The following is a 26766-nucleotide window of genomic DNA, read 5'->3' as shown; positions in this document are numbered from 1 at the left end:
GCTGCCTACTGAGCACCACGGTGCCTCAACAGCTACTGTGCAATCATGTCAGTATTTGTGGAGAAATTTCAATGTTTGTAAGTTATTGGTAAGAATTATCTCAAGGCATCTGGATAACCCTGTGGGTTGGTACTATTACTATTTCCATTTTATAGTTGGGAACACTGAGGCTTAGGTTAACTAGGTGTTAGGGAGAAGAGCACGCAGTAAGTGGCAGAGGCTGGAAAGAAATCCTGGTCTGTCTCTACAGCCTGTGCTCTTAATTGCTATGTCCTGCCTCTAGGGTTTTCTACAAACACTTCTATGTGAATAGTCTGATAAATCTGACCATGGTAAGGGTAAATGAGAGAGAGACAGACAGACAGACACTATCTATAAAAAATTAGAACCTTGCCACAGTCTCTGCTTCCTAGATGATAAGCTCCGAGCTCATACCCTCTGGCCCAGCCCCATGGTCCTCATCTCCCTTCTGTGGCCACAGAATCTGGAGCCACTAGAGAACTGGGTGCAAAATCCTCTTCCTCTTGGCAATGACTTTCCAGCACCTTCTACCGACCACATTCTAGTGCCAGCTACAGAGAAAGAATATTTCTAGGGCTCAGATCCATTTTCACCGAGCAATTACAAAGGATGAATTTGGAGCCAAGCAGCAGAGTAATTAAGCCAATAGCCGGCAGGGAGTGGAGGGCTAATAAAAGTGGCTAGGAGTATGTTGGGTGTAGAAGCTGCATGGATTTTGTTGAAGACTGTGCTAGATTTAAGTCCCTGCTTGGACACACATTTGGTGATAGGGCCAGTGTGAGCATTGGCCAGTTCTCTGTATAAAAGAAGTTGGCAGTGGTTCTGATCTAGAAAACAGGGAGCAGGGAAACAGGGTGAGGAGGAAAACATTATCAGGTCTTGATGGTGGGATCCTTCTGAAAAATCAAGTCCCATCAATTGGGGAAGGTGAGCCTCCAGAGGACACAGACTTTTCCCTTTGTCTCTACCAGTACTGTCTCTGATGTGCTCTGGCATTCACAGTTATCATCTGGCTTTGAGAAACGAGAAAGCACTAAGTGAATGTGCCACAGACACAAAATCCATTTCCTTTCCCTTCAACCTTGTTATAAGAATCTGAATACTCTCAAGGACACAGTGAATCTGATTGATAAGCCAGTCACAACCGTCCCCGCCTCCACCTTCCTGGCCTTCCCTGCAGCCAAGGGTGGCTAGGTGACCCAGGTCTGATGCTGAGAAATATACTGGAAAGATGACCAGAGGAAGCTTCTGCTTGCTTATTTTTTCTTTAAGATTAAAAAAAAAAAAAAAAAATTTCATTTGAGAGAGAAAGTGAGAAAGAGTGCGCACACGAGTTCTTGTGTTAAGGTTGGAGGGGAGAGGGAGAGAGAATATCCCAGGCAGACTTCCCACTGAGTGCAAAGCCAGATGCAGGGCTGATTTCATGATGCTGAGACCACAACCCAGGTTGAAATCAAGAATCAGATGCTTGGGATCCCTGGGTGGCGCAGCGGTTTGGCGCCTGCCTTTGGCCCAGGGCGCGATCCTGGAGACCCGGGATCGAATCCGTCGGGCTCCCGGTGCATGGAGCCTGCTTCTCCCTCTGCCTATGTCTCTGCCTCTCTCTCTCTCTCTGTGACTATCATAAATAAATAAAAATTAAAAAAAAAAAAAAAAAAAGAATCAGATGCTTAACTGACTGAATCATCCAGGTGCCCCAAGCTTCTGTTTCTTAATAAAATGAACAGACGTGTCTGGCTCCAGCTCCTTTACCCTTAGTTCTGCTTTGACCACAGATCTGGTACTTGCTTGGAGCTGCAGGAGTCCTTGTGACCAGTAGGCAGTAGGCCAACATGCTAAGAATGACGAAGCAGAAGGACAGAAGAGGCCTGAGTCTTTAGCAGCTCCAACGTGGAGAAGCTGCCCTTGTTCCTGGCTGCCGACCCCTAGACCTTGTTATGTGAGGGGGTAAACCTGTCTGATTCACTGTAGGTGAGGCATTTTGCTCATTTCAGCCGGACGTACTTTCGGTAGATCCAAGAATAGTTCATGGGCGCACTGTCTGGCTTGGAATAGTTTAACAAGTATTTTCACAAGTGTCTCTTGTTTGATTCTCATGTCAACTCCGCGAGGTAGGCCTAACAGGTGCTATGAGCCCATGTGAAGGGTAAAGACATGGTTCAGGCATGGATATGATTTGATCAGAGTTGATATCTGTCTAGATCTATTGAGTTTATTTCATCTTGGACAGTATTGGTAGGAAGACCCACCCTGGCTGACAATTGAGTTTCATGCTGGGCGTCCCCACCCATTGGATTATGACCCTGCAAGAGCCAGTACGTTCTCACAAAATATAAGTAAGCAAAACCAATGTAATATTTTGGACCCTGGGGGCACCTGGGTGGCTCAGTGGTTGAGCACTTTGGCTCAAGTCTTGATCCCAGGGTCCCAGTATTGAGTCCTGTATCCGGCTCTCCGCAGGCAGTCTGCTTCTCCCTCTGCCTATGTCTCTGCCTCTCTCTCTGTGTCTCTCATGAATAAATAAAATCTTAAGAAAAAGATATTTTGGACCCTGGCCTTAACTGAAGAGAGGAAGGAGACCTGCTAATTCCAGCAAGATCCAATAAACCACTGGATGAGGATGAGGGATCGTTTGCCTCCTACTCTTGGCACGTCAACAAGCCTCTTCCAGACCAGGAGGTGGGCTGTGTTTAGAGATCCCTGAGGAACAATTACTCTGTGGTCCAAACTAAGGGATCTGTCCACAAAAGCAGCTATATTTCTGCTTCTCAGAACTGTTACTCAAACTGCCACTGGTTTAAATGATCCAAATGCCAATTCATCCCGCAAAAAAGATCATCCATAGAGTTACAAATAACAAAATAAAAAGACACTGATTTAGGATAAATTCTCTGCATCAATGGCAGCAAATGATCTACATGAATTCTAACGAATGAACCTAATTTTTTTAAAAAATGGGAAAAGAAAAGGGAAGGGAGAATGAAAACAGAGAAGCAGGGAGGAGGGGAAAGAAAGGAAAGGAAAGAATAAAGTGGGGAGGGGGGCAGGAGAAAAGAGAGAAAAAATAAGAGGAGGCCTTTACACTGGACACAGCCTGTCTCTGGCAGTAGGTCTGAATTCCAGGTCTCCCAGCCCCTGATTTTGTCCTGGTAAAAGTATGCTGCCTGACAAGGCTGCTAAGAAGCTCCTGCCTGCCTGGCATTACTCACGGCAAGCACGCGGGCACCATCTGGAGGCCTGGCCAAACCTTAGCAGGCTCTGAGGACCTGCAATGATCACCAATTGGTCTGGATTGACAGGGGTGTCCACTGCTTTACTCCATTCCATTACATGGGAATGGCCCTCCAGGCTTGTGCAGTAGACAAGCTGCAGGACCCCATGGGGTAGCCCCCCAGGCTCCCAGTAAGCAGTCACAACCCCTCAGCAGCCTGAACGGAGGATGACAAAGCCGAGGTCAAAGCTTCCTAGGCTCCTTCCCTCCCACCAGCCACCACCATGGGGCCCTCTCTTCTCTCTCTCACTTGAAGAGATGCCTGTTGGAACTTAATTAAGGAAATGTGGATTTCCCCAAACCAACAGCACTTGGAATAGCACTCATGCCTTATGAGTCTTGTCTGGAAACTCCTGACTTGTCCTTCAAAACCATGTGGTACTCTACCACCTAGGGTTTGATTTCATTTTTCAATCTCCCCTATGTTTCATGACTGATGGAGGTCAGTAACCTCTATCTCTGATCAAGCTCCCAGAGGGCAAACGTGTCTCTGCGAGTCCTCACATGCAAGCCGGTTCCTAACTGGTCTTAGATGACAAGAGTCATTCCAACATATCACAGCAAATGATAAAAATGGTCCGGTTTTCCCTTTAGAGGTCTTCAGATTCGAGACGAAGGCAACTGAGTTTCACCCACTCAATGTCACTGGCTTTTCCACTGAGAATCCTACAGAACTATTTTGTGAAATCTGTCCTATGCCATCACGGATTTAATTCAGTCTCTTGATATTTGAAGAGATGCACATGGGAAAGAGGAAGAAGTTGCCAGATCACCAGAGCCCATTCCTTGGCTACAGCATATGCCCCTTCAAGTCAAATGTTGACTCAGCTATTTACTACCTGTGGGACCTTCACCTCCACCAGCCTTGGCTATCTCCCTTGAAAATGGGGTTAGAGCTGCCAGGGTGGCTCAGTGATTTAGCGCCGCCTTCAGCCCGGGGTGTGATGCTGGAGTCCCGGGATCGAGTCCCACATCAGGCTTCCTGCATGGAGCCTGTTTCTCCCTCTGCCTGTGTTCTCTGCCTCTCTCTGTCTCTGTCATCTAAATAAATGAATAAATAAATAAAATCTTAAAAAAAAAAAAGAAAATGGGGTTAAAACCAGTATTGACTTGACAGAGTTGTTTCATGGATCATGCCTGGCACATAGAAAGTGCTCAAATATTGGCAGTTACCATCGTCACCGCCCCCCCACCCTCCAAGAACTCCAGCTAGTCAGAAATAGAATCAGGGAAGGGAGGAGCAAAGGCCAGCCAGATGTAAAAATTCTCACCGAGCAGGGATAACTCCAGTGTTCCCTGGAGCTCTGCTGTCCCTGGAGGCTGGACCAGGATTCCTGAGGGGGAGTCCTGACTTATTTTGAGTACAGATGGACTCTCTTGGTACTTAGGGCTGCACAGCCAGATTTTATGAGCATATGCTGCTTATATGATTTTGATTTAAGTACGAAATTGTATATAGACGCTAAATATGATTTCAGAAGCACACACATTACGTTTAAAATTTTCTTCTAAATTGGTTTCTCACTGTTATGATACCTTCTTATAATACAATGATGGATTCTGTTTCCAACAACCACACCACGTTGTAAAATATGCTCCCAGTCAGCATTTTTCACATAAAACTCCATCCACAAGCTCTGTCCTTGCAAGGATCTGTTTCAGGGACTCAATGATAAGGCTCTGGGGTGATGGAGAAACCCATGGTTCCAGTTTCTAGCAAAGATTGTTTCTCAAGAATTCCAGGTGGAATGGGAAGCCACCTGGGTGCCAACTCAGCAAACCATGAACCTATTCTCCATGGCAATGCAGACAGCACCAGAAAGATGTCAAAACTTCCTTCAACTGGCCCAACATGCTCAACTGGCTTATCTGAATCCCATTCCCAGATTTTTGAGTTGCTTCTCCATCTCCACATTCCCAGGCTTTTAAGTGGCTTCTCCACTTCCACTGTGAAACAATACAGCTCCTTTGCTTGTTCTCCCAGAAATAGCCAGAAATCCACAATTCTAATTTCTCTCTCCTGCCATGATTTTGCTCTTTGCTGAGTTTCCACACAAAGGTTAATGTAAGGACCACAGGAACCTCATTTAAAGGCATACTTTTTGTCTGAACTCCTCCCCAGCAGTGCTGATGGGGAGTGGACTTCATTCTCCCAGTACAAAGCTGGGGCTGCCCTAGGAACATGTGGTCCTGACTCAAAGAAAGAATGAAGACATCTAAGTTCCTCTCCTCCCCAGGAAACCTTCCTCGAGTTGGGAGGGTGGCAGTGTCCCGGGCAATCTGTCCTCTCCTGTCCCCTGGGACTGCCACTGCTCCAGCTGGGCTGAGAAGCTGTGAGGAGGTGTGTGGGTACAGGTCTCAATACCTCAGGCATCTACAGTACATCTCTGCCCTCCTGGCCCAATCGCCTGTTGCCCGGAGTGGCTGAGCAGATGTATGTCCCTTTGAGCTGCCTCTGGACAAAGTCAGACTATTTCTAGAATTCTCATCTGAAACGGTTTTCCTATAAGCTGTGCTTTCCTAATGTCCAATAGGAGGAAAACTAACATAGTCAATAAATACCCTATTTCAGTTATTTTATACATCTGTGCCCTATCATATTCAGAAAGCCAGGGCTCTCAGATTGTTCTAGGTTCAGAGGATTAGGTCTCTCTCTCCCTCCAAGAATAGTCTTAACCCTTTCTTTGAACCAACAGTCTTGCAATGCTTTTGTAACCCCTTTCTGCTTGGATCATCTGGCTTCTCCCCAGCATATGGGCACCGAAGAGCCTTTGGTCACGGCCTGGGGTGCTGCTGCCCTACTGTCCACAGAGCACGGCTTTCACACATTTGAATTCGCTCAGTGGCTCAGCCACGCTCTTCTCTCCCTTCATTCTCAGACAGCAACTTCTTTTCCCATCCTCTAATCACCATTGTTCCCATATCGGCTGCCAAACTGTGAGGGCTGGAGTAATAGTAAAAAGCCTTGAGGCAAATTACAACCACAACAGCTGTGTTTACTAAGAGTTACAAATGAACTCATCCCAGCACAATTAGAGCAGGCAGGCAGTGCTTCGGAACCTTCCAGAAGCACCCCGCCCTCAGGATGTTTGCTGGCTGCCTCAGCTGCCCGCTCCCCAAGCCAGTCCTGGCTTTGGGAGGCAGACCCTCTGCTGAGCACAAGGGCCCTTCTTTCACCCATGATACTTTTATGTTTTCTTCCCACAGCTGCAGTCATTCGCACTCAGCTGTTCATGCCTCTGGGAGGGCTGCCAGTCCCTGACAGAGTAGGCAACTGCTGGCTGCTCTCGAGAGGGGCACTAAGAAACTTCTCTCCACCCTGAGGCCCCTCAAATGCCTCCCTAACCACCTGAGACCGGGCCTCAAATCCTGTCATTCATCAACCAAACTCATGGACTATTGGTGACTTCTCTCAAATGTAAGCGTTGTCGTCAAAGAAGACTATCACTCATCTGTACCTTAGGGTGGATTTGTTTCTCCTAGACATCTCTCAGGCTCTGTTTTACCACCAGTAAAACTAATATGTGTTTCATGCGGCTATGTGAAAGTGCTGTATAACCTCCCAAATTCCTACAAATTGTTATCTGAATTACTAAAAGGAAAGCATTCCTGAGAGACACTTCACTGGAACCTGTGTCAGCTGACTACATCCTTGGCATGGATTTAATTTAGGGGACTTGTCATTACCATGGGAATAAGAGGGTGGTTCTTTGGGGGACAAGCCACGAGACTGGTGTGTGGCCCTAGGAATCAAGGGCCCAGACCCAGGATTCGGCCTCATAAAACAAGGGAGTAAGTGTCATTCACAGCATGGGGTGGTTGGTGACTACAGGGCAGCCATACACCATGCATGGAAAGCAATCAAAGATTTTCTGATCTAGGGAAATGGGTGAGTAGCTAGTCCAATGTTTTCCAAGTTTGCCTTCTTAAAAGCATCACCTGGAGCACTTGTTGTATATACAATTTCCTGGAGGTTCTGGTTATATGAGCCTGAGGACTCTCCCTGGCATCTGGATATTTCACAGGTTCCTGGGTGGAACTTAAAATCAGGCAAATTTGTTAAACATCGACCTGGATTCTAAGAACCAACATAAACATTAGAGCCATTCCTTGGAACACAGGCTGGAAAGCATTTCAGCGAAAGACCAAATCAATCAATGCCACTCCAAAGGGCCATACCGAGTGTTTACACAGACTTTCAGCAGAGCTACTGTTTCCAACGGCAGCCATGACAGGATGTGTCAGTTGAGTTCCAGTCTAAGGAGAGGTCTCCATTCCCAGGTGGGAGTAACCTGATTATTTCAGAACATTATCCAAGAGCAATAAGCCAACAGGTTCCCAAGTCCCAGATATAGAGTCTACTGCCATGCTTTCTTCCCTAGGAATGCCAACCCCAACTGCCAACCCAGAGGAGGAAACTTAGTTTTAACCACAAAGCAACTTGGCAGAAGCAGCTCTGGCAGCTCGTACAAGGGTTGGGCTATCAACTGAAAAGTGCTCATGGGCTGGGCTCTGAAAAAAAGAAAAGTCTCAGAGTCTGACGAAGATTTTCAGAACATGGGGTTCTTGCTGGAGCTCCATGAGGTAAAAATGGAGCTTGGTCATCCTCTCTGCCCACCCACATGCTTCAAAAATTGTCAGACTTCTGAACGGGCCATTCAAAAGACGATTTGGCCTGGAGGAAGCATGGCATTCACGGTTGCATTCAAAGTTTCTTCTCTAACTTTACTCCCCTTGAGAGGCAACCTATTCTCTGAGAGGACCAGATAAAAATGGCTTTTTCCCCGGTATAGGGTGTGATACTCAAATCCTCTGAGGACCAAACACTGGGGTTAGAGAAGGCCATGAAAGGACTGTCATCCTTGGAACAATCCCTAACCCATACGTCGGGACAGCCACCACTAGGCTCCAGCCAATGTTTGGCACGTAAGGCATGAGAGTCCAATTTGCCACACCATCTGCATTTTCAAGACAAGCTGGGAGTTCTGGCTTTTCAGATGAACCTTCCCAAATGGAAAACTTCCCCAATTTGAAAAATACTGTGCTGGTTAAAGAAATATGTCTGTGAGTTAGATCTGGTCTGGGGGGTCCAAGGCTGTATCTGTTACTACACCATCAAGCTGTGCCTTGACAAAAGAGCAGTCAACTGGTCAACATGTTTTCTGGATTGCACCAGAATAAGCTTTTCCTCACTTTTCCATCAATAACTGTTCCATCCTGTTTCTCTTCCTTCTGCCCCTATCCCCTTGCATTCTACAAACACAGAACCTCTGAGTCTTATTCAGGCAGGGCATGGACACCCTGGCATTAGTGATACCTCCCCCAAAGCCTTGCCAAGGTCCCTGCAGTTGACACAGAAAAGGGGTTAATGGCTTCCCAGGTGGCAGATGGGGGAATTACACTTCCTCTATTATTCTCTGAAAGCTCAGCAAGTTCACCATCAGCCCATTTCCCACCCTTCTGATTCCTAATTTGTTCACCACCCCTTTGAGGTCCTCGCCCACCCACCCACAAACTCAATCAAGCCCTTTCTTCTTGGCTAGATATAGCAGTTTCTTCCATCAGCCTTCCTAAAGCTTGGCTCTGAGTCTCCCCACATCTTACTCCTTTCCATCCAAAGGCTCTAATTTGCCTAGATAATAACATGAGTAACAGCAAAAACTAGAAGACATTAAATGAAAACCAGGCATTGTATAAACAGAAACTAATAGCTTATAGTAACTCATGTGATCCTCATAGGAACCCTTGAGTAGGTATTACTACCATTCATTTTACAGATAACAGGGAGACTAAGGCCCTTGCCTGCCACCACACAGCTCAGCAGGGTAGAGCCAGAAGGGAGCCTCACTGGTCTAGCCCTACAGTCCATGCTCTTAGCACTGCCATTCTCACCAATACAGAGCAAGGAAGTGCCCCAATATACTCAGAGCATGAGTATGTTGAGGGACTGGAGTGTGCTAGGTGTTTTCAAATGGATGGGAACTACTGGCTCTTCATTCTCCACATTATGCCTCAACTGAATGTCCATTATCAGTTCTTGGCAGCTTCTCACACTGTTGACTCACATGAGCTTACTGTCAGTGAATCCCTTAAATCTCTTTTACACACAAGGATGCTAAGTCACAGCAACCTCATCCTTTCCTCGGACAGTTGGTTTTATGGACTCAGTGCTTGGCCTGGCCCAATTATCATCCCTCTGCCCTATTTCTGATGGCCCATAAAGTTGTCTTGTAGGCTATCTTCTCCGTGCCCTTGCTCTTGAAGGAATTAGAGAAGGCCAAGAAGGAGTTTAGATTATAGAATCATCGAACTCTAGGGAGCAGAACAAGAGAACATCCAGTCCTCTGCCTCATTTTACAGATGAGGAAAACAAGACCCAAGGGCAAATGAGTTCCAAAGACCTGTGGCCAATGAGCGGTACAGCTGAAATTAGAATCTGGGCTCCTGCTCTTCCACCCAGGCTCCTCCAACTGCTCCAGACTGTCTCTAATCAGTGTTTCCGGGCTGAGACAGAAGTACAAGGAGAATGTGTTCTCCCTGCCAATGGACAAGTAAAACTCAGTGGGTTTAAGATGATAGCAGAAAGCTTGCTCAAACAGGCAATAGACCAAACAAACCACGAGGCTGACGAGACAGGGAAAAAGGCTGCCCACGGTTTCCCTGGGCTCCAAACATAGTGTTCAAACCTGCACTCATTTTCTTACCAGACACTGATGTGCTTATAATGGACACCACTCAGGATTTGGTTACAGTTAGCACACAACCACATTACACCTGAACGATCCTGAAGTCCCCTGCATCTTCGTCCTTGGAGTCTTAAAAGCTAATGATTTGTTTCTAATGTTTCTCTTTGCACTTGGTTTCCTTTTTCTGTTCCCTACCCGCCAACCTTGAGTGTACAAGTGACTGAGGATGGCTGCGTATCTGCCTTGCAGGGGCTTATATCCCACAGATACATATAGACCTCTTCCCAGGGAAAAGCAACCTGCTTCCTGCCTCTGCCAAATGTGGCCTCCAAGGGATCCTGACAAAGTCTTTTCTACTTGAGTTTGCTCCCAAGGGGTAATACACTGGGAGAGAGGCAGAGATGCCTTAGAATACTTTTCTGGTTGGAATTAGAACCAAGAGCTGTGATCACATTCGATTTTCTAGCAAATTCAATAGAACTGATTCCAATTTCATTTATTTCAAAATGTATGCCAATTTGACTCAAGGTAGGTTTAAATTTATCTGGTTTATCTCTACATTATCTGGAAAGAAAAGTCTGGCCAGAAAAATGAGAAAAGAATATATATATATATATATATATATATATATATATATATATATATATATATATATAAAACAAACAGGACAGGATTTAACCTACCTACAAAAATGTGTTCGTTTCAAGGGTTCCAATATATCTAATTACAAAGGTCTAAGGGGGTTCATTAAAACAATATACTAAGAACAGCTAATTCCTATTGCAAAATAAGATGGCATTTTTCCAGACTACTCCCATTTCCAATTTTGCATTAATTTAAACTAAGCCCAAGTCAACTAAATTAGTGAGCTGGATAATTATATAGTTTTTAGAATGGGATTCTATCTCAGAAGTCAACTAGTCTAGAGATTTTCAACGTTTTCGGTTGTTTATAGCAGTTAAATCTTTTTCCCAGTGAAGTCCTACCGGGAATTCCAAACCTATGGCACAGATAAATCAGAGCTGCTGCGGGAGGTGGGGCCACTGTGTGGCTGCCCCTTGACTTCCCACAGTAGCCAGTCCCCGGGGATCTAAAGAACATAGGGGAATCATTCTAGTTCTCACCCAGGGGTTAGCAAACTTTCTCTATAAAGGAACAGACAGCAAACATTTTAGGCCTTGCGGGAATATACAAGGTCGGTCACATATTCTTTAGCTTTTGGCTTTTCTTTTTAGGATTTTCAAAATGTAAAAACCATTTTTAGCTTGTAGGCTATAGGCCGGATTTACCCCACAGGTCACTGTTTGCCAACTTGAATTTATTTTTAACAGCCCTATCGAGGTATAGTTGACATATAATAAACTGCCCATATTTCAAGCACACAATTTGATACGTGCTGGCATACAGATAAACTGTGAGCCCATCACACCACCATCAACCATAGTGGACATGCTCACTCCTCTTTCTCCCCACCTCCCAAGCACCTACCCACCTGCTTCCTACCTCAATGGATTAATATGCATTTTTTAGAATTTTTTTAGATACAGAATCACAAAATAGGCTTTCTTTATGACTAGATCTTCCACGCAGCATTATTTTGAGGTGTGCCATGTTGTGTGGGTCAGTAATTCATTCCTTTTCCCTAATACCTTTATGCATACAAGTGCAGAAAGGGGTGGCTGGAGGTGCCGGCCCCCAAATCACAGAGATGCCAGCAGAGCTTGCTCCAGACCGGCCCCCAGAGTTCCTGTGTGGCATCCTCTTCCCAGGCCGTTTCACTGCTAATTTCACCAGGGGGGCTGAAAACTTCCTGACACCTCTATGTGTGCTGCAGAGTTGGCACAGAGGTAGTGCCAATCATTTTCCTCACGTCCCTTCTTCCTGTGTCCCTGGGACCAGTGAGCACAGGGCAGCACTCAAGGCAAAACATACTGCAAGTCATATCTCAGAAGTCCCAGATAAAGTAAGTGAAATTGAGAGGAGATGGATTCACTCAGCCAGGAGTTACTGAGAGCCTACTGCGTGCCAGGCATCATGTTGGGCAAAACAAAATAAATGAGTTCTGCCCTCAAAAGAGTTTAGAGTCTAAAAATTAAGAAGAGGCTGACCGAGAAAGAAATACATGATCACAAATGATGAAAGTTTCCTAAAAGCAAGAAAATGCTGAGCTAGAGATGGGGAGAGGTGACATTTGGCTGGGGGTGCACTCATGGGTCAGGGTGGCCCTCGGGGGGCTAGCGTTTGGGGCCAGCCAGTGTAGGGAGCAGTGTGTGGGAATCCGTGTAGCTAGAGCCCTGGGAGCTGAGCAAGAGAGGTGCATGCACAGCATATGCAGCTGGCCTGCAGAGAGTCACTAAACCAGCTGATGGAGACTGGATTTCACCATAAATGTCAGATGCTCAAAGTTTAAAATGAAGCCACTGGAGGGTTTTAAGGAAAGGGGTAACACAATCCAATTTCCATTTTTAAAAAAGGCCACTCGGGCTGCTGCCACTGATGTGGCACAGAGAACAGAACAAGAAGGCTAGGAAGTTAGGGACAGAGGGGAGGGAAAGGCTGCATCGCATTTCTGGAAGGCCTATTGCCCGATTTCTTAGGCCTGTGGTTATGGGATGAGGTGTCCTTTTAGGGGATGCTTTAGAACCACACAGTCTTTGATGTCTGGATAAAAAGAAGCTTTCCAAAGTCAGTTGAGACAAGATGATTCTGCTTGCTGCCAAGCAGGTTCGGGCTCAGGCAAGCCAGGCCCCTGCGGTCCGGAGCTAGCAATAATTTCAATTGCTCAAATAGGCCTGTTAACGTACTCTTTGCAGAGCTAGCTGCAAGGCAGTTGCTGACTTCCCCATTTGTGTGGTGAACAGCCAGGAGCAATGTTTTACCTGTGATGCCAGTATTTGCCCAGGACTCCTGCTCACATGGAAGTCACTCACGTGGACCTTGCTGCCTGGCTTCTGAATGCTGCTCTCACCATGTAACCATCACCCTCCAGGGTAGGAGCAGAGGGCAGCTCCTCAAGCAGTGGCAGCAGGGAGGCAAGTGCCCCGGAGGGGAGAGGACAGAACCATGATCCTGGCTCTGGACTTGTCATGTCACATGCTGCAGGACCTTAGCTAAGTCCCTCCAACTCCTCTGAATCAGTTCCTCATCTATAAACCAAGATGGTGAAGGAGGGTTGTGGCCACACTACATCAGAAGGAATTGGCAAGCTCTTCCGTAAATGACGACTGTGAGAGGCTCAGAGAAATGTTAACATCACACTAATACGAGGCCCTCTTTTATCACCCAGCTGTTAATAATTCAATAAGTGGGAGACTTTATTGAATATCTTTTAAGATATGCCAGGCTCAGGGCCTGGGGTTTCGTCATGGAGTAACAGGGATTTTGGTAAAGTCATGCTTTATTTTCCGATGCACTGCTTATCCATCAGCCTCAATCATACAGAACATAATCAAGAACCCGGACACAAGCTAAAAAAACCTCTCATGAGACATGCCTGGGACTTTTGGCCAAATGGGTCTTCCAAGAGACTTGGTTTACCTGGGACATGGTATATTTTAGAAGTTGGCAAACTTTTTTCTGGGAAGTTTCTGCCTTGGCCTCATCACAACTCTGGACATATCCTTCAGATTTCCGTCTCCATGGCTCACTGTCCTTCTATCTTTCAACACTAAGGGAAGAATCTCATTGATTCAGCTTGGCTTTCTGAGCCAGAATCATGGCTTCCAACCACCAGTGAGTTGGATTGCCCTGGGTCAGAGGACAGCCCCCTGAACCAATCATCCAAGGGTGAAGGGGACATGTGGTGGCATCCCCACTCAAGCACCCTAGCAGCTGGGAGGAGTCCCTGGGAAGAGGGGAGGACATGGAACAGGACTGACGGCACAGCATATAGCTTCAGAATAACAGTGAGTTCTAAAAACTGAAAGAGCTTCTCCTTCTCTAGGAGGTCAGCTCTAATCCTGTGCCTGCCCACATGCCCCCACTAAATCCTCAACCACCTGGGATGGATAGTGTCACTCCCCCTTCCCAAAGAGGTTAGAGGCAAAGGAGACTGGGTGGGAAGAGAATGGGACAAGGGATGGGAAAAACAATATACAGAATTTCCTGCTGGGACACCTGGGTGGCTCAGTGGTTGAGCATCTGCCTTTGGCTCAGGTCATGATCTGGGGGTCCTGGGATCGAGTCCTGCATTGGGCTCCCTGCAGGAAGCCTGATTCTCCCTCTGCTTATGTCTCTGCCTCTCTCTGTGTTTCTCTCATAAATAAATAAATGAAATCTTTAAAAAAAGAAAAAGAAAAACTTCCTGCTGGCTGAAGTCAGTGATGAAGGCAACTCTGGGGATTTGGGTGCAGGAGCATCACACTTACGGCACACCTGTCTTCCTTGTGCATTCACTGGATACTGCAGGCACAGGAAGGTTTTGTTAAAAGTTAACAATTCTCACATCCTGTATTGTGTTGAGAAGTTTGAGATGTGAATTTGTGTAAAAACTTCACAGATTTCACTTTTTGGGGCCTTTCTCACCAAAGAATACTGGGCAATGATGATATACAAAACCAAAAAAACACTCCAGAATTTTGGTATCCAGACAAAGACTAATGTAGACACATTGCCACTCAGTTTTTTTTTTTTTTTTTAATACTTGGACGATGCACAGTAAGAGGAAGGTTGGGTCATACATGGAGTTTCAGAGGGACTTCCAAAGCACGCCACAAATCACTTGGGCTAACATTCCTGGGATTCTGACTGGCACTAAGAAAATCATTCTTTTAGTGGTATTACTTTATCCAAAAAAAAAAAAAAAAAAAAGTGACCAAAAAACTCTCAGAACCAATTTATTATTTTGTTTTTCTAGGGAAACTGAAAAACTGCCAGAGGCACCTAAAAGGAAGCTGCACTTGGTTCCAAAACAGAAGTGATATAATTGCAAGGTCAAGTCCACATGGACATGCAAACTATTTTCTTTGAGCAGGTGCAGAAGAGAAAAGGGACTTTTTTTTTAAGAACCTATATCTTCCTAAAGCAGGTGCCATGATTCATTTACTTCACAACTGAGCCGAGAATGAGAACACCCAACGTGTCCTTTTTAACCTGCTTGGCTGAGAGTCAGCTGAAAAACGCTGTCAACACGGGGTAGGTTTTGACGCAAAGGAAGTAAAGATGGATAAATTCATAGGAATGTCCTAAATAACCAGACTGTAGTCTGGAATGATTTTATTCTACTTGAGAGAAGAAAATGCAAAATAGTATCTGCAGGAAATAAATCTTATTTCCTAGCCCAGCTTTCTGAGCTTCGGCACTGCTGATACTCTGTGCGAGGTAATCCTTGCTGGGGGTGCTGTCCTGTGCACCTTGGGCAGCATCGCTGACTTCTACCCAGTAGAAGCCAACGGCCCCTCCCTCAGCTGTGGCGACCGAAATTATCTCCAGACTTGCCAAGTGTCCCCTGGAGCTGAAATGGTCCTCAGCTGAGAATCACTGTACTCAATGAAGAGAGAATTCTAGCTTTTATAGCAAAGACAGTTACCTGGAATTAAATCAGCTTCCCTGGAAAGAGGCTGATGGAATTATCCTTTTGGCATCCTTAGCATTGTAGAACCGAAGAGGGGGCAGCACGGCTTTTCCTTTTCTGAACATGGGGTCAGAAAACCCACAGCAGGGAGTTCTTGACTCTAGACATCATGTGTGCTCACCTAGAGGTCAGATTCCTAACTTCCTCAATGAGGGAGGCACAACAACATAAGACCACAGTACCTGTGATCAGTCTGGAAAGGGGTGACTTTCACGTTTAGGAAGAGGCATGTTTTGAAGTCCTGGAGACCCTAGTCCTACGTGAACATGCCCTCAATCAGAATTACGGCACTGGCATATAAAGGCAGACTTTCCAATAGAAAAAGGTTTGCAAGTCACGTCAACAGGTCACGCTCCAGTCTGGCTCCTCTCCTACTGACCTGCCCCAGACGGACTCTGGAAATCGTCCAGGAGGCTGCAAAGTCCAACGCTTTTGGGAAACCTGCCACAGGCTGTGGCCACGTATGTTTTTAGTCCAAGACCTCCCAGAGCAAAGTGCCTGCAGTCAGCCCTGGCGGGTGTTTTCCTTTCACAGGTAGTCCAGCCCTGACCACAGTGATGCTGCTGACTGCAGCGAAGGGGACGCAAAGGTCACTGCCCTCCCCGGGGCTGCGCCTAGAGCATGCTGCCTACCTTTACACATCATCTCCCATAAGGCATAGGCAGACTCACTTACTTAGCACAGGGCCTCTCTGTGCAATGCCTTGCTCTGGAAAGATATCCAGCCCCCGCGGGGCCTTAGCTTTCAGAAGCAAGTACAGGATGTGAAAGAGGCTGTAACGTGCCACTCCCAGTGAAGAGGGAAGGGCTTTGCTGTGCAGCCACTGTGTGAACGAGTGGGTACCGCCTTTATTAGATACCCAAATGCTGCACGACCGAATCCCAGCACAGTCTTGTTTACTTCTAGGCAGATCCCATTAAGCCCTGGGCACTTGGCTTGATTACTCCCTGGATCGAAGTTAAATTAAATTACCCAACAAGCTTCTTTCCAGAGAGAGCGACATGCACACAGACTGACTCACCTTCCAGAAGCTATCCACTTTGCCGTACACAAGGGACTGGTTCTGTCTTTTGATTTCGTTAATGTGGTGGATGTCACTGGAGTTTAGGTGCTGCTCGACCACAAATCCCAGAAAGCTGTTGTCTGGGGTATGAGCTGATGTGGAAAGGAAAGGACAGGGTAGTTAGGATTTAATCAGCAAGAAGAAACGACGATTGCAAGTTTGATGTAAGCCATCTTGCACATAATTAAATGTTTTTGTTTTACCCTGTTCTTCCCTACCCGGGGAGGGGGAGGCGGGGGACCACCTCCTCCCACACATTCTCAGTAGAACTTTCACATGAGAATTCTCGCCAGGATGGATTAACCTGAACCAAATGCTGCACGAAATCCTGCCTACCTCCCTCCCACCCCCCAACCCAGTAAAATGTACCCATCCAAAAAGCATTCTGCTGTGGGGTCTCCTCCTTCCTGTTTGCTCAGCACAAGGCCACTAACTCCTGACAGAGATGCTGCCCTCCAGGTCTGAGCAACAAATGGCCAGAGCGGGGCTGAATCAAGGGTTCTCACAGGGGGGAGGCTGTTGTTGGCAGCCCCACACCATCCGATCTGATGCCAGCCAAGTAACGAGGGGTTTGGGGGCAAAACCAGTCAACAACACCCCAACACTACACCTCTCCTAAGAATTGCTAATGAGAGATGTAATTATGGAGCTGCATTGAACAGATGGAGGAAATGAAGACAGAATGAAAGGTGAAACTCCCTGGGATGTGCGCCACCCCAAGAAGCCAACCACCACAAGGAGGAGTATCTAGTCTATGGGGTAGACTATTCTAGAAGAGTGAGGCATTTTCGTCTGGATTGTTCATCACGTGAGTTCTAAAACTTCTCTATTTCAATAATTGGTCAAGGTGGGGGGGCGTGAAGCAACCCCACGGCCCTCTCAAACATTTATCTCTTGTGCCTATAATTTTAAGAGGAGTTTCACAAAGAAGGCAACAGTCCGAGAACAATCCTCTACAGTAGAAACAGAGACCTTCCCCTGCTACACATTCATTCTGTCCAGAGAAACGTGTTTTTCAGATGACCCTGCAGAGGCCCCACAATATTAAATAAAGCAACTGCTCTGCTTGACTCTGACCTGAATAGAGCAGCTATAAATAACCTAAATGGAGAGATACTGGGTATTCAGAAAATCCACACATGCGGCTTCACCCGTCCTAGTCCGTACTCCTTCACGGGTAGGTGGTAAGCACACGGGGCAAGTTGGCTCCTTTGTCTTACTCTGGTTTCCTCGGGACGCAGGAGCTCTTTCCCGGGCAGGGGGCCTGCACAGAAGCCCCCTAAGGTGGGCAGGGCCAGGCCTGCGCAAAGGCCTGGGAGCCAAGCCCCGGGTCTCACTCCCCTCTGCCCCACACGCGGAGGGACCGGGGACACCAGCGGAAAGACACAAGGCGTGGACATGAAGGAGCTGCATAAACACTGTGTTATCACCGTCCAGTCTCCCGGGCTTCTGCCTAATGGGGGTGACAGAATGAGGAGATAATAGGGTTGTGACTGGGGAGTTGTGTTCGGTCTGGCCAATCTGTTATTTCATTTCTGCGTTTTTGAACAAGTGCCCAGAGGCAATGGCTGCAGTTGGCTGGAAAGTAAATTAGTGAATAAATTCTACTGCCAACAAGGGGGCACTGGCTGCTTCTCCTTTCTTTTTGAGGAGGTGGTGGTGAGGGGCTTTGCAGGAGGAGGAGGGAGGGGAAGACAGCTCCCGGGGCATTCGAAATGTCAATAAGGCAGCTAAAAACAGTTTTTTTGCAGAACTTTTGGTTAACTGTGAAAATTCTGAAATAGAACCTGACACTTTAAACTTTGAGACTGCGTTTTTTTTTTTTTTAAATCTTTGGAAAATGTTATGTGGTGACTAAAGCTCCATGCTTTACAGGATTGTTTCTGAAACTCAGTTATTTAATCCCTACGTGAGTGCTTCTTTAAGAAGGTGAGTTTTGATCCTCCCCCCTAAAACAACACCACAGGTGGGAAAAATGTAATATACTAGGGTAGAGCCAAAAATAAAATTGACAAAACCCCGAAAAAGAAAAGAATTCATATATGCATGTATTTTTGTGTCAAAGATTCCTATAGCTCATGGCTTGAACAGTGAGAGGGAGAGGAAGCGTATGATCTAGTCAAAAAAAACCTTGCGAGAAGTGGTGGGCTTTTACTGCTTTATTACTGTAATTTGGCACAAAATCAATTTTTCAAAGATTTTATTTATTTATTCATGAGAATACACAGAGAGGAGAGAGAGAGAGAGAGAGAGAGAGGCAGAGACACAGGCAGAGGGAGAAGCAGACTCCACGCAGGGAGCCCGACGTGGGACTCGATCCTGGGGCCTCTAGGATCATGCCCTGGGCTGAAGGCAGCGCTAAACCACTGAGCCACCTGGGCTGCCCACAAAATCAATTTTGACTCCGTATGAACAATTACAAATACCTGCTCTTCCCCTGAGTTTTCATGCAAACTCTTTATTTCAACTCCTCTCTCTGCCTTGGAGGTGTTAGCTGGGGGAAGGACAAGCTGCAAGCGATGGATGGCTGAGGGAGAAATCCTGGCACTGCCACCTTTCACTAGCACTGGTCATGGCCTCCCCGTGTGTCTGCCCAGGGAATGCCTAACCTGTCACGGGACACTGGCCAAAGGTGTCAGGAGGGGTCACTCAGCTGCCAGCTGTCTGGCAGGCGATTCAGAAGTCACCAGTGGCCCTGGTGTGGTTTCCTTCCAAGGAGCTGGCCAGCTGCTGGGTATCTGCCTGGTGACATCGTCCCTCAAGACCCTAATCTCGACATATGTGCTCCTAAAATCACTTATGATAAGTCAAAAGCCACAGAAAGAGAGGCTGATGCCACCCAAAATGGCCTTTCTGGGATGATCTAACAGGCCAAGCTTTGTCTTTTTCTCTGATGATGATGATAACTGGAAATTTACCTGTGTTGGGAAGGTTTCAAAGAGAAGGCATCCACATGTCAAGGTAAATTTTAAAAATTTCATCATAAATGGAACACAGGAAATCCTGCACATTTGGAAATCAATCCATCCAGGAGATAAACAAATGTGATTTAAAAAAAAATGGCTAATATTTGAGCTCTATGTGTGGAGTTCTGTGCTAAGCGCTATATTTATAGTGACCATTTGATTTTATCTTCATGACAACCTTTTACCATGTTTGTAGAGATGAGAAAGTTCGAGGCGGGGTGTTGGGGGGGGGGGGGACACTTAAACTACTCCAGTCTGTACACCAGGAAATGGCAACGCTAGGATTCAGAGCCAGACCAGCTGGTCCCAGGGCCCAAGCTCCTTAGAGCATCCTAACATATAGCCTCATAGTCCAAATATTTTATTTTCTGGGCTCCATGAACTACAGTGGTTAACATACTTCAGAGGAAAATAATGTTACAAGGTAGACCAAAATACACATGAGAGACCCAGGGGGAAAAAAACTGTTTATGAGATTACTTCAGTTTCTTGAGTGACTTATGCTAACTTACGTGGGACCAAGTTGATTTTTTAACATGAGACAAGCGGAAGGAGATTTGCTAAACATTGACAGTCTTAAATCAGGACAAGCAGGGGTTTGTTTTGTTTTTTAAGAAAAGCCATATTTTAAGTATTTTGGAAGCACCTATTTACAAATGATTACAAATCAGCTTGATGAGCTTCCTAAGCAGATTACAGTGATAACTTCTTTTAAGAACTACTGGGAGTTTGGCTTGAATAATTCACTCAACCACAACCATTTTAGAGCATTCTTTCTAAAAAACCAGGTTAAATGCTAGGTACTGAGAAATGACAACAGCAAGATGGGTTTCTGTCCTCACAGAGCTTATTAGAGACTTAATAAATGAGATGCATGCTATTTCTACCAAGCAGTAATTCAAAAGTTTTTTTTTTTTTTTTTCAGTGAAATCGACTCTTCTTTCAGCGCCTGAGTCTCTGAGGTCTGTCTTTCCACCACTAAGTCACAAGCACTTGCGCTAAAAAGTGCAAATACTCATTTTAACAGGTGGTCTTTTGGCCTTAACTACAGCTGGCCCTACCATGTTGGGGACCCCCACGCCAGCAGGTCACCAAGGGCAGAAACCCCAGAGCCAGCCTGGGCTTCTCCCTCAGTCCTCACCCAGTCGTGAGGATGTCAGCTTCCCCAAATCTCTCAACCCTCTCCCTCCTCTGTACCTTTCTTACTTCTGGCCTCATCGATTTTTTTTTTCTTTCTTTCTTTTTTTTTTTTTTTTAAGATTTTATTTATTTATTCATGAGAGACACAGGCAGAGGGAGAAGACTGAGTGGGACTTGATCCCAAGATCACGACCTGAGCTGAAGGCAGATGCTCAACCACTGAACCACCCAGGTACTCCTGGCCTCATTGATTCTTGTCAAGACTTCTACAACAGGTAAGTTTTCTTCTGCCCTATTGAAACGATCACTTATTTAGGTTTTCCTCATTGTAATAGAAATGTATCCTCTGTAAAACTTTTTCTAGACAATAGAAAAAGATACAAGAAAGATATCATCCATCACCTTATCACCTAGAAATAATCACCATTGTGTGGATTTTTTTTAAAAAAAATATTTATTTTAGTGGGGGGAGGGAGAGCACACACATGAATAGGAGGAAGGGCAGAAGAAGAGGTAAAGAATCCTCAAGCAGACTCCCTGCTAAGCATGGACCCCGATGCAGGGCTTGATTCCAGGACCCCAAGATCATGTCCTGAGCTGAAATCAAGAGTCAGATGCTTACCTGACTGAGACACCCAGGCACCCATGGATTTTTTTTTTTTTTATACTCAAATCAAAACTGGATCCTATTATACCTACTTTTTTGTAAACTTTTTTCACTTACAAATGTGCCACAGGCATCTTTGTGGGTTAATACCCACAGCTCATCACCGCTTGTTAAATTAGTATAGTATTCTAGTGCATGAACTCTTTCCATGAGCTGGGATGCCCCATGGTTCTGGTCTGCCAGCACTGCTTTATGGAACCACACTTCTCTAAGGCCATGCAATTATCTCCTTCAGGTGATGGGTTTCTGACCCAGTCCTGACTTGTGGGCTGCCTCCACTCCCCAGCCTCCAAGGCTGGGCACATAATACAGAAGACATTGCTTGGCCATGGCTCATTTGAAAGATGGGGGTATGATGCAAGTCCTGCCAATCACAGCTGCTCCAACACTAGTCAGAGCTACTTTTGAAGTCAGGGTGTCTCTGCTACAATCACCAACCAGGAAGGGTAGAATCTAGAGCTGCAGAGGTCATCTGTGTGCCCATGAGAGAAGGAAGCCAATCCAGAGAAATGCAAAGCCAAGATAGGGAAAAATAAAGATATCCTCCAAGCCCAAATCCAGCTCAACTTAGAACTGGTTTCAACAATTCCCAAGGACAAGAACCAACACACCCTTGTGACCAAGTCAACATGACAGAAATCCTAACTAATACACCCTTACAAGACATTTAGGACATCTCCGATTTTTGACTATTGAAATCAACTAGTACTATAGACCACCACATTCTTGTTACATCGGCAGTGGATTTCTCGTACCTTCAGCCTTGCCCTTCCTCCTTCCCTATTCCCTACTCCAGCACATCCTCTGTGCTGCCTGACAGGGCATTCTTTGCAACAAACATAACTGTGGCAGTTTCTGGCTGAAAATCTTTACCTCCTTCAGGATGAAGCACCGGCTAGCCTACCAGTCATTCTAGCTACATTTCAAGTCACCCTCTGATATCTCTGCTCTCCATGACGGCCTACTTGGGGTTTGCAATGCAGATTTCCCATCTTCTCTTGTGCTGGCACATGTCTGGCTTATCTCACCTCCCCCTCCCTTGAAGGCACAGTTCACTTTACCTCCTGGTTCAGGGATTCCTTAACTTTCCAACACTGAGATAAGTAGCCCTCCTCTTAGATCGTGAAGAGTTACAGTTCCTTTCACACATTGTTATCTTGATGGCAGACTATATGTTATTTGAGGCTGAACCATGTTTTATGCCGTCTCCTAGAGCATAGTAGGAAATTCAGCAAATATTTTTTGCATGCATGACTAAGTCAATGGGAAATACTTAATTAACTGCTGTGATTGACTCTATAGGTAGATCTACATTACCAAGCAGCAGAAGCCATGCCTAAACTACTCCCAGCATCAGGCTTTTTGCACCAAAGTTCCAAAACTAAAGCCTGATTCATGGGATGAATCATTAACCAAGGCAGCTCATCACTCTATTCTGGAAACTAGCTCATTCATACTAAGTGACAGGTGTTCAATAAATATTTAATTGGTAAATTAATATATCTTTTAATCTAGGTCACAGAGCTGAAGGTGGGAAGAAGAGAAACCAACCAGTGATGCAGAGTGGTAAAATTCCCACATCATGGGTTCCTAAGTCCTACCAATTCATTCAACAGTAGCACTTTTATTAAGCACTTACTACTATGAGCCAGAAAACAACTTGGGAAGAGCTGAAGAGTGAATAAAGCTTGCATGAATGAAGCTCCCTTCACTGAGCTTATATTCATCTGAGGAGACCAACAGTAAAATAACTCAATGTTACAGACAAACAAAACCAACTACTTTGGTGACCAACCCTGAACTGTAGTTAAGATATGCTGAACTTCGATGGTTTTTTTATGCATCAAAAAAATAAGGAATGATGACTGATGATTAGACAGACATATGGATTGAGAGGTCAGAGAGCAAAGAAAGGAAACTTTTTTGCAGAGTTTAGGCTGTGGGGTTCTATTAGACATTTCTTTCACCCTTTTTGCGAATTGAAAACTTTGTTAAAGCGGGGAAGGATATTGGCTATGATCATATTCAGGATGTTGATGCTGACTCTGATGACGTAACTGGCATGATAGAAAGAACTTTATTGACAGATACAGTCACATCACACAGGAAGTTATCTGGCTTTAAAAACCAGAGCCAGTGATGTTATACTTCAAATTTTACCCAAACTCAAGTTTTTCAGATGGTGATGATGATGAGCAGACAGAGAGAGAGAGAGAGAAAGAGAGAGAGAAGAGGTCAGGATGCAAAGTAGGGAAACGATCACGTACAGCTGGGCTGAAAAGATGAGAGCCTGCACTGTTGACAAAAGGCACAATGGAGTAAATTTCTCAAGTGTCAAAAAGCAATTTAGGAGGGAATGGACTCCTCAGAAGAACATCACTCCTGAAGGCTGAGACTCAGATAAAGGAACTGTAAGGCTGATCCCATCACTCACTGGTCTGCACAGAAGTAAAAGGCAAGAGTCCTACTGATCGAAGTCAAAGGCCAAAAAGGCAGTTTGAATCACAAATAGCTCCTTTGCTTGTCAGGCCCTAAAAATAAAATCATGCGTGGGAGTGATCCTTAACTGAAGCCAACAAGTTTGTCCTTTGCATGAAAGGAAAATAGGCCATGATTGATTTTAGCTCAGGTCATGATCTCGGGGTTGTGCGAGTAAGCCATGCATCCGGTTTCATGCTCAGCCGGGAGTCTGCTTGGGATTCTCAGTCCCTCTCCCTCTGCCCCTACCCCCAACCCACCTGTGTACACACACACTCTCTCACTAAAATAAATAAATCTTTTCAAAAAAGATGCTAAAAGCCCCCAAAAAACCTGAAGAGACATAGACGTCTAAAGGGAAGAATGTCTGGGAGATGGAATAACAATGCAAAGGTCCTGGGGCAGCAGTGTGCCTGACTCACCTAAGAAACAGGTATGGGAATAGAGAGCAGTGAGCATGAAGATGTGTAGTAAGAGATGAGGCCAGACAAGTATTGGTGGCTTTAGGCCACTGGGATGACTGGTCTTTCCCTACAATGAAATGCTGTGGCACTGTGAGCACGGGAGTGTCATGATCTGACTTATGTTTTAATTAGCCCCATTCTGTAGTTGGGGAAAATGGGGTCTTTTTGCTCTTTTTTCATTTATACAACAAATACTTATCACCAATGATGTTAACGCTTCAGGTATGGAGGACTCAGCAGTGACCAGGCTCGTAGGACTGGAATACAGGTTAAGAGTCAAAGAACAGGAGCGTCTCACTCGGGGAAGGGAGGATTCTGGAGGACAGAACATCTCCCTGAAGGAGGAGCAAGGGTGTGTGTGTCGGGGGTGAGAGCTAGCTAGGGGCTTCCAGACCAAGGAGCACACACATAATGGCCTGCAAGCCAGAGAAAACACGGCACCCCGGAAGATGAGTAAAAGCCAAGAGGAGCCAAGCAGCATGAGGCAGGCCAGATGGCATACAGAACGGAGAGGGGCTGGAGGTGAAACGGGAAGGCTCTCAACTAACACCTCCAGAATCCCCACAGCCTGTTCTTCACTCAACTCTATGACAGCTCCCTGTCTCTTCTGCCCCAAATTTCCACCTGTACCGAGAAATGCTGAATACTTCCCAGCCCTGACAGTGTAAGCACCCAGAAGGCAAATTGTTCAGTGTCTTCAGATTGTGAACTACAGCCAAAACATTGCAGGTCATCAAAAAATTAATTCACTAATTAATTAAAAACAAACCAATAGCAATGGACTCTGTCTAGAGAACATTCTAGGACGGTGATATGAAAAGTGAGGTGGTACAGCAGGTTGCTGAGTGTTATTGAAACTTTCCAACTACAGGACATCAGCAGAAGTCTGGGACACCACTTGCCTGAGCCCAGTGGAGAGGAGTCTGGTCATCTCTGCTACCGTTATGTGCAGCCGGTCTCCAGCGAAGGGGAGGGGCAAACACAATCAGATAAGGACAGTTCACCACCACCACTGCTGTTTTTACAGAGGCCAGGGGAAGTTGTGAAAGAGGGTGTCGAACAGGTCATTAGAGCTATCCCCACATGGGCTAACTCAAGGGTGAGTCAGGGACTTCAGTGTTTCCCTTTTCTCTTTTTGTAAATAGTATGGGCAAATGTCTTGCATTTGTTTATTGAGGTATAACACACCTTGTTGGGAATTGAGAAATAGAAAAGAGACCACTTTCAGGGGCTCAGACAAAGCAGTAGGGTGGGGGCACCTGGGTGGCTCAGTGGTCAAGCATCTGTCTTTGGCTCAGGTCACAATCCTGGGTTCTGGGATCGAGTCCCACATCAGGCTCCTCGCAGGGAGCCTGCTTCTCCCTCTGCCTATGTCTCTGCTTTTCTCTGTGTCTCTCATTAATAAATAAATCTTAAAAAAAAAAAAAAAGAAGTATGGGTGGCTGACCAAAGGCTACTGACAGAAATAACACCTACCTGTAGGGTCAAGCCAAGACTCTGTCAAGCCCAGAAAAAGCAAGCAGTTAATTTTCAACAAGAAGCAACAGAAGTTTCCCAAAATAGGTACAAATGAGGAGCTAATCACTTGATGGATGATAAAACAGCCTTAGAAATCAGTTTTAAAAAAAAAATTATCTATTAAGTGAAGGGAAAAAAAGGGGGATCGGGAATTCTATTATGTATTTACAACTATGTAAAAATATACCCATGAAAAATACGATAATGCTTGTATTGAGTATGGGGGTCTTTTCCATGGGAGGAAGTGGCTTTCTCTATTTTTGCCATAGGGTTACATTTTTCTTCAATTTGGAAGGATAGAGGAAGTCTTTTAAATAGAGCCTTCAAGAAATAGAATACCGTTTTGCTATCAGGGTGATGTGAAGAGAGCAAGAGTGGGGAGGCCTCTAGCAGGACCTGCAGAGACCAGCAGGCTGTCTGGCAGGGCCAGGGAGGAGTTAGGGAGTGTCTGGGGGGAGGGCAAAAGAAGGGCACTACAGTCTTTGAGTGGGGATAGCTCAGGCCAAGCCGAGCTTTCAAGAGCTGGCTCTGGTGGCAAGAGGATGGCCGTAGAGCCTAGCCCAAAGGCCACCTGGAGTGTGGACAAGAGGAGAGTGCAGGAACCATCAGACTTTTCAACTTCTTGGAAAAAATCATCACTCAGTAGATGTAGCCAAAGGGACTCAGCATTGTCTGACCACTTGGATGGTCCCTATAGAAGCTACTTAGGGAGGGGTCATGAATAGTCGATGTTGACACATACAAAAATGCCCAAATGCAAACAGAATACACAAAGAGGATGGTTGCAGTGAAATTCTGAGATCTGGAGCAAAACGATAAGAAAAATCAGGTTTTTCAACCTGCAAGAAACTCCACCAACTCTGTGAGGAGATGAGTTAGAGAAATAGAAGCAGTGTTAAAGTGAGAAGTGTTGAATCTGA

General features: G+C 45.7%; 1 protein-coding gene across 6 annotated transcripts in view; it reads right to left on the bottom strand.

Moving 5' to 3' along the window:
* MGAT5 (alpha-1,6-mannosylglycoprotein 6-beta-N-acetylglucosaminyltransferase) overlaps positions 1–26766 on the bottom strand; it is a 339881-nt gene that overhangs the window by 76085 nt on the left and 237030 nt on the right. For all 6 annotated transcript variants that reach the window (XM_072789000.1, XM_072789001.1, XM_072789003.1 and 3 more), the window contains one exon: positions 16572–16705. In XM_072789000.1, coding sequence (XP_072645101.1) covers positions 16572–16705 — 134 coding nt within the window. The remainder of the gene's footprint in view (positions 1–16571; positions 16706–26766) is intronic.

This window comes from Canis lupus, chromosome 20 (assembly GCF_048164855.1).
Source record: "Canis lupus baileyi chromosome 20, mCanLup2.hap1, whole genome shotgun sequence".
In the NCBI taxonomy this organism is placed as follows: Eukaryota; Metazoa; Chordata; class Mammalia; order Carnivora; family Canidae; genus Canis; species Canis lupus.
Note: the sequence above shows the minus strand (reverse complement) of the source record. Positions and strands in the feature narration are given on the sequence as shown.